The sequence below is a fragment of the Felis catus genome, chromosome E1, assembly GCF_018350175.1.
Source record: "Felis catus isolate Fca126 chromosome E1, F.catus_Fca126_mat1.0, whole genome shotgun sequence".
NCBI classification, from domain to species: domain Eukaryota; kingdom Metazoa; phylum Chordata; class Mammalia; order Carnivora; family Felidae; genus Felis; species Felis catus.
Window position 1 is genome coordinate 60,783,888 of NC_058381.1, and position 8,274 is coordinate 60,792,161.

At 61.0% G+C, this 8,274-nt stretch overlaps 1 protein-coding gene across 1 annotated transcript; it reads right to left on the reverse strand.

The window, feature by feature from the left end:
- Window positions 1-1,113: 1,113 nt before the first annotated feature.
- Window positions 1,114-3,447, reverse strand: LOC101091418 (carbonyl reductase [NADPH] 2). Its single transcript, XM_003997280.6, has 8 exons — window positions 3,291-3,447; window positions 2,709-2,806; window positions 2,451-2,605; window positions 2,315-2,357; window positions 2,128-2,227; window positions 1,947-2,011; window positions 1,591-1,708; window positions 1,114-1,501 (listed from the first exon to the last, which is right to left on the reverse strand). The coding sequence occupies exons 1-8, from the start codon at window positions 3,340-3,342 to the stop codon at window positions 1,398-1,400; spliced, it is 735 nt and encodes a 244-aa protein (XP_003997329.1). The 5' UTR covers window positions 3,343-3,447; the 3' UTR covers window positions 1,114-1,397.
- Window positions 3,448-8,274: the final 4,827 nt, after the last annotated feature.

The following is an 8,274-nucleotide window of genomic DNA, read 5'->3' on the forward strand; positions in this document are numbered from 1 at the left end:
TGACCAGACCTGGAGTGGTTAAAACCCCGGAGAGTTATTTGGAAACTAACTTTCAGGGGATTCAAAACTCTCATAAAAATTATCCTCCTGATTCTGGGAGGTTGCTTAATCCTACGGTGCTTGGCTCCCTTGGTTGTACGGTCTGCTTCCAGTCTCACTGAGGCCATGATTTAAAAAAAAAAAAAAAAAAAAGAGGACAGCCATACATGAAATGATGCTATAGAAATACAAGCCTTTAAACCAAGATGGTGCTCTTTAACCCAAAATAGAGGGGTCCAAGCATCAAAGAGGGGAATGCGGTAGGGTTCCCTCCCTAAGGAAAACAAACTAAAAAACCCTCAAGGTAACCTGGCTATGAGCATTCATGACAACATTGCTCACGACCCTATAACAGGAGACCACTTAATCAGACCGCATGTTTGTGTGTGTTTCCATATACGGGAGACAAAGAAGTAGAAAATACATTAAAAAAACACCACGTGGCATTCGGGGCTCAATTCTTTGGGTACGAACCCAACTGAGCGATGCGGCACAAATAAAGTTGCTTCCCGGAAAGAAAAGCCTGGGTGCGGTGTCACGACTCTCTGTATGAGAATCTTGCTACACTGGAAGGGAGAGGAACCCCTATCATCCAGGCCCTTTAGCAGGAGACCACCAGCACTGTAAAAAAAACTTGCACGGGATGAGATAGGAGGATCGGGGTCATCCGGGGTTCACGGTGGCCGGCAAGGGCAGCAAGCATTGCTTCCTGAGCCTTTAGGGTCATTTACAGATAGATGTGAGCCCGTGGGTCCATGGCATCTTCCCCAGATCCCAGACCCTCTAACCTCTCTGACTGGCGGAGGTCGGAGCAGCAGTGCTGGGCTGAAGGGCGGGGCCAGAGCCTCAAGGGGAGGGAACGTGGCTGCCCTCTGCCCAGGGCTGATTGGGGGGCTGGGGGAGGGGGCGGGGCACGGACAAAAATCTCTGTGTAAGAAATCGCTGCCCTTCAGCTACAAGACAGGGTCGCCGTGGAGTCCGGCTGGCTTGAGGATCTGCGCCCTCATTTCAAGGCAAGTGAAATGTGTGCTCCCCCTCCCTGATCCTCCCCTCCCAAACCCCGGCACGCACTGGTTCCAGAGAATGGCCTCCATTTATTTAGGGAAATCAAGCCGGCACAGCGGAGGACACTGGGTGGGGGCGACAGGGGCGGGTTTCATGGCAGCGCGAGTGTGGATGCGGTGTGTGCCCAGATGCAGAGTCTGGGTGGGAGATGCGCGCGCGAGCGGCTGGGTGGTGAAGGCGTGGTGGGGCGGTGGGCGTGACCGGGGCGTGGCTGGGCGGGGGGCGTGGCGGGGCGTGGGCGGGCGGGGGGCGGGCCTGCTGCCCTGAGCGCCGGCTCCCCCGCGCCGGGCGCTCTAGGAAGCCAGGTACCCGGCGTCCACGAGTATGCCCGAGCCGCTGGTGGAGGCGCTGCGGTCGCTGAGCAGGAAGAGGATGCTGTTGACCACGTCCTCCGTCTCTGCGGGGATCGGCGGGGGACCGGCGGGATCAGCGCGGTGTGTCCCGGCCGCCCTGGTCGCGCCCTCCGCTCCCCGAAGCCCCGCTGACCTGCAAACTTCTGCAGGGGGTGACGCTCCTTCAGTTTCCGGGCGATCTCGGGGTCCGTCAAGACTTTCTGGCCCATGGCCGTCAGCACCACCGTGGGGTTCACGGAGTTTACCCGGATCTAGGGCCAAGGGGCCGAAGACGGCGGCCTCAGGGAGTAGATGAGCCTCTGTGCCCCCCCGCCCCCCCCCCCCCACCTGCGGAACTCGCTTACTGTGTTCAGTCAGTCGCTGCCCAGAGCCTTGGATGGTCCTCGGGCCTCTCCCATGCCGTCTGCCGCCCCTTACCATTGCCAGCCCCTGCCCCTGCTCCCCAGCCCACCTTTGTGTGATCCCCAGGTCCTCCCCTCCCATGCCCACCTTGTATGGCCCCAGCTCTGCGGCCATGGCTCTGGTGAATACACTTATTGCGCCCTTGGTGGAGCCTGTGGAGGGAGGGCAGCACTGAGGACCCCTCAGCCCTCTCTGCACAGACTCTAAGCCCCAGCGCCCAGGATCTCCTCATGGATGGGTGGGGTACGGGCTGGGCAGAGGGACTCACTGTAGACAGATAGGTTGGGTAAAGTGACATAGGCCACCATGCTGGAGACATGGACAATGGAGCCAGGCACTCCGCGGTGGATCATTCCCCGGGCCACGATCTAGAAACCGGGAGAAGGGCAGCCTGATCTCACTGTACTCCCGGCCGGGCCTTGTCATCCTTGGGCCTTGCTCCCCCACTGGCTCACCTGGGACACCTGCACCAGGGAGCGCAGGTTCACATTGAAGGTCCTGCAGAGGGCAGACAGTCAGAGCGTCCAAGGCCACATGGGCCCCATGTCCTCAGCAACCACTCCCCAGTCCACCTGCTCTCCTACTCCCCACCTGTCGAAGACCTCCTTGGTGACCTCCAGGAAGGGCTGCAGTGGCGCCACGGCAGCGTTGTTCACCAGCAGGTCCACGGGGCCCACGTTGCCCAGTGCCCGCTCCGTGGCGTCCCAGTCACCCAGGTCCACACACACAGTCTGTATCCCGGGACACTGCGGAGAGGCAGTGGCCAGTGATCAAGGAGGTGGTCCCAGCAGGCTCATGAGGCACCCGGAGCGTGTGGGGTCAGGCTTGGGCCGTGACCGGGCTGCTCACCTCCTTGGAGAGGCTGACTAGGTCAGTGTCGGTGCGGCTCACGGCGACCACTTTGGCTCCCAGGGCGTGCAGGGCCTTCACAGTGTCCCTCCCGATCCCTGCAGGGGGTCACCGGGTGGGCAGATACCCCAGTACATCTGGGTCAAGGCTGAGGACTGAGGCTGCAGCCTCTTTCTTCCACTCAGGAAAGAGCAGTGAGGGGGTGCCAGCCAGAGTCAGAGGCTCGGCCGGCCAGGATCTGGCCAAGGGAGGCCCCAGAGAACAGCTCCTTTCCACTGAGCCCAGGGAAGAGACCCTGTCTGGATGTCCCCGTCTGCGTACCCTGAACCTGAAGGCCACTGTCTCGGGTGGGGGGTCTTGTACTGACCAAGTAGAGGCAGTGTCCTGTCCCAGGGCGGCCTGCTGGGTGGTGGACGTCACCCGGGGCCGGGGTGTGGTAGGGAGGCAGGCACTGGCGGGGAGGGCTGTGACAGGCATGGAGGGACTCACAGGCCCCAGCACAGGCCTGTGAGGCTTCAAGTCTGGCCACCTTACTCTCCACCTCGGCCCCTCCCGCACCCCCACCTGCTCATACGTACGTACCTTTCCCTGCCCCTGTCACCAGGGCCGGCAGGCCTCTGAAATTCAGTTGCATGGTGCCGACTCTGAGCCTGTGTGCAGCAGGAGAGGAGGGCAAGGAGGTTTTAAAGGCCTGGGGCGGGCCGTTGGGGTGCTGTGGAGGGAGTGGGGGGGCTGGAGGCGCAGGGCAGGGGCGGGGCATCACTGCAGTCTCTACTTCCTTGTTTACAGGAATCTTCTGCCCTCCCCAGCACAACCCAAAGGTGCTGGTCAAAAGCTGCACCATGAGGTTTGGAAAAGGAAATAAAGGGGCTTGTGGGTGGCTCAGTCGAAGTGTCTGACTCTTGAGACCGGCTCAGGTGGCGATCGTGCATCAGATTCCATGCTGAGCTTGGAGCCTGTGTGGGATTCTCTCCCCCTCCCTCTGCCCCTCTCCCCGACTTGCACTTTCTCTCCAAATAAATAAATATTAAAAAAAAAAAAAAACAGAAAAGAAAAATAGGGGCGCCTGGATGGCTCAGTCACTTAAGCGTCGACTTCGGCTCAGGTCATGATCTCTCAGTTCATGAGTTCGAGCCCCGTGTCGGGCTCTGTGCTGACACCTTGGAGCCTGCAGCCTGCTTCCGATTCTGTGTCTCCCTCTCTCTGCCCTTCCCCCACTCACGCTCTGTCTCTCTCTCTCTCAAAAATAAAAATAAAGATTAAAAAAATTAACAACAACAAAAACAGAAAAAAAATTAACCGCGGAGTAGGAATGTGGCCCTTCTTGGATGGTGGGGACGGATGGCCTGGAGCTGGCCCCTGCAAGCCTCGAGCAGGCGCCCCTGGATTATAGCCCAGGCATACTGGGTTTGAGGCCGTTCTCCTGCCCTGCTGACCCCGACTCCACCACGGCCCTAGTCTGTGGCCTCCAGAGTCTTCCTCACTGGCCCCTGGCCGGCCTAGGACACCCACCCCCTGGCTTCCAAGCCTAGAGCCCAATCCTATCCACAGGTGTGGCCACCCTGCCGGCCTCATTCCCTCTCAGGTGTGGCTCGGGGAGGGGGCGGTTCTCCCTCCCGGCTGTCCTGTTTTGGCTCCCTCCCCCCACTCTGAAACTTCATCTCGGCACAAATCGGCGAACTCTTCCGGGCACTAGAGGCCTCATGGGCTTCTCCTCTGTGCCACTGCTTCCTGTGGGTTCTGATGGCGATTCCACTTCTGGCAGCGAGCCCCAGGCCTGTCCTGAGCACCTTCTGGTCCTGGGTCCCGGGCCTCACGGGACCCATGCCGCTGTCCACAGGTTCGGGGGTCAGGGCAGGGCACGTGACAGGTCTACCAGGCCCTCCCGATCCAGAGGTGTGCCCCACCGTCTCTCCCTCACTCAGACCTGGCCAGCGCCCCAGGAAGAGAGGCTCCCGTCCTAAAGCCCATCCTGCCTCTCGGAGACCCCCTCAGTCCCGCAGACCCAGCTGGGCTTGCCCTCTGGGCGCGTCCTTGGCTTGCGAATCATCGGTGAGTGAAATGGAGGGACTCCTTGCCCTGACACAGGTAACTCGTGCAGTCTGGCTTTCTTCCCAGACACCTGTTGGACATTTGTTCCCAAGAGGGACTCAAGGTGCCAGCTGTGGGGGTGGGACATGGAGCCGGTCCTGTGTGCGAGTGAGGCTCCAGAGAGCACATTAGCCAGGTGCCTGGGAAGCGCCTTTATGCAGCGCGGGGCTGAGCTCTCATCTGCGGGATCCGCCCGCAGGTCTCTGAGATCCCCAGGAGAGAGCACACCTGCTTCCGCCCCTCTCCGAGCCCTGGAGGACGGCTTCCACGTGGCCTGGGGGACAGTCCCCAGCCCCTTGCCCACCCTTTGCCTGATCTGCTCGCAGAGGTCCCTCTGGGGAGTGTTCTCCCAAACACCCACAGCTTAAAATTGTCTCCCTACATCCCTCAACCCACACCCCGAATCAGAACACCCGGCAGCACCCGCCCCACTCCACCAAGGCCACCACGACATTCCAGACACATTCAAGTGCTACGGATCATTTTTATTCTGAAATCATTCAGGATTGCAAGGATAGTACAACCGTTTTCTCTGAACCATTTTGAGAGTAGTTTGCAAAACTAGCACCCCATCGCCTGCAAGTAGCTTAGTGTCTGTTTCCTTCAAATGGACATTATCCTACACACACACACACACACACACACCAGCCAAGGAACTAACACCACATGTCCCCACCATGTGTCCTCAGCTCCCTTTCAGGTCTTAAAAATTGTCCCAGTGACGTTCTTGTTGTAAAGAACGGCTTCACTGAGGCATAGTCGGCATATAATCAGAAATTCAACTGAGCAAATATTGAAGATCTGACTTTATTAATCAGTTCGTGGATTAGGCATCATCTCATCCCCAAGCAGAGAGGAACTCCGTTGAGCTGCAGAAAAGGAAGGGTTTTTAAGGAAGAGAGGGAATGGAAAAAAGGAAATTAGTAGCAAAGAATGCATTGTTTTAGGCCAGGTGGCCCTCCTAAGGGGAACAGAAGGGGTCCCTCAATACATGTCCTGGTGCTGACCAGGGCATTCCCCGGATGACTGGCTAACGGGTCCCTGACGTGAGTGACTACATTTGGGGCCCCGCGGTTTCCTTTTTAGCAACACTAAACTGTACAGATTCAACGTACAGTGAGAGCAGCTGGGGCCCAGCCCCGCGAAATCATCACCACAACCGGGGTCGTAAACAGACCGATTGGCTCCCCAGGCTTCCTCGTGTCCAGCTGCTTCTGTGCTTGTGGTGGCAACACGTGGCCCAAGCCCCTGCCCCCAAGCGCCCCAGCGCGGGAAGACTGCTCCCCATTGCCCCCCTGTCCCCCCCACTCAGCGCATCCCCAGAACTTAACTCTCCTGGCCAGCCGGAAACGCCCCATTTCAGTTCTGGGTAGTGAAAGGGCCCAATCCAAGGTCACCGTTGTTGGGGCTGGCTCATCCCTCTTGCCTCCCTCACTCCAGGACACTCTTCAGTCTTTTCTTGACCTTTATGACCTTTTGGAGACTGGAGGTCGGTTCTTTTGCAGAAAGTCCCTCAGCTCCGCCTTACCCGGGGTCCATCGCGATTAGATGCCGCGCGTCTCTGGTCAGGAGCGCCAGGGAGGCGGCGCCCTGTCTCACAGCGCGCCGTCAGCTGGTGACCTGTGTCACCACTGGTGCCGTTAGCTCCGACCCCGGGGTGGAAGGTGACGGCACTAGACCTCACAGCTTGGCCCTTCACACTAAGAAGAACGTGGCTGCCGCAGCTTCGTGTGTCCTCTGAATCGCGGGCAAAATGTCCCCGTGGCCACACGGACTCGGAAGTACGCAGGGAAAGGAGTTCTGGGTCCAGGGGCGGCCGTGCGCAGCACGCACCCACCGGTGCAAACTCGCCACGGAGCGCTTCGCTTCCGGGGAAAGCCAGGAGCAAGACGGGCCTGACGTCATTCAGCCGACAGCCCATCCTGGACATGTGCTGCCCTGGACCCCATGGGCGGCGCATCCCTTCTTGTGTCTCAGCCACCCTGTAACCGACACGGAAGGCGGGCCACTGCTGGCTCGGAGGATGGCAGATGGGGCGGGACCAGGAGGAGGGGAGAGCAAGCAAACGGGCTGACAGGCACGCGAAAACGCACACAAATCACAACGGAATGGCCGTGGCGCTCTTTCCTGCAACCGGCCACGTGGCCACAGGGTCACAACTACTGTGCACCCGCCACAGCCCGCGCCTCTTTGCCCTCGGCTGACCCGGGCTCCTCGCCCGCTGGAGGAAGAGCCCAGCACTCGCACGGCTCCGACTGCGCCCTGGCCCTGCTACCTCTGTGGCGATCGCTATCGCGTCGCCTCTGGGGACTAAGCGTCACTCGGAATCCCTGCCCCCGTTGAACTCCAGAAGCCCGGCTGGACGGCCACCGTTCCGACCGAGTGCGGCCGCAGAGAAGAGCCCGATGGGAATTTATGTCCCAAAAGGGTGCCGAGAAGGGCGTCCCCCGGGCTCCGGGTCCAGCAAAGTCGCTCCCGCAGGAACGTTCCAGTCTCTCTGCGCCCGTGGGCACCTTCCCGCACAGCGTGCCACGGAGCCCGCATTTCCAGAGGGTTCTGGCGGCCACCCTTGTGCCCGGTCCCCGTCCGCCGGGCAAGCGCGGGCAGACCCGCAGGCTGCCATGCGTGCGGCGGGCAGGCTCTGCCCAGGGAGCCACGTGCACGTCTGTGTGGAGCTTCCTGCTCCTTCCGCACCGGCCCCACACCCTGGCGCCCGTTCCACACAGATGTGTCCCCGCTCCTGTGCATCTGAATCAGCAAACCCGGGCGATTGCTCTGGTGAGCCTCCCGCCTCTTCTCACGTCCCACCGGGACCTCACGTCCATCGAGTCTGCCGAGCGGCTAGAGCAGGGGGGGTGGGGGGGGGCGTGCACCTGCGAGGACCAGCAGGCTCCGCAGGGGACCCTCTCTGGGGCCGCCGTGACCGCTTCTTCAGGCAAAGAGACGCTGAGCTCCTGGGACACTTAGGGGTTCACCGCGTGCGTCCGTGTGTCCGGTCCGAGACTTCCGGGCCCCACTCTTCACCAACTGCTCCTGTAGCGTTGACACAGGGTCCCTGGGGCGTGAGGGGTCTGTTTGCACTGTAAGGGTGAGGCTTTGTGCGGCCGCAGAGGGGCGGCGTGTCTTCTAGGACTCAGGTACCTCCTGTGGGCCTGGGGCTGGGACGACCCCTCCCCCCACACCCGCAGCGCCAGGAGGTCCTTGGGACCTGTGCCGGGAGTGGCCACCTGCCACACCCCACGTGCCCCAGCATCCCAGCTTCCGCCGGGGTCTCTCAGAGCCGGGCCGAGACCACGAGGGTGAGTGACGGGGCCCGCGTCGGGGGGCAGAGGTGACGATGTGCAGGCTGGGCAGACCCCCGGGGGCCGGAGACCGGGCAGAGGGACGAGGCGGCCTGGGGGCCTCACACAGCCCCACGCACACCTGCCCCAGCTCACACACGTACACACCCACCCGCACGCGTTCCCCACCCCCC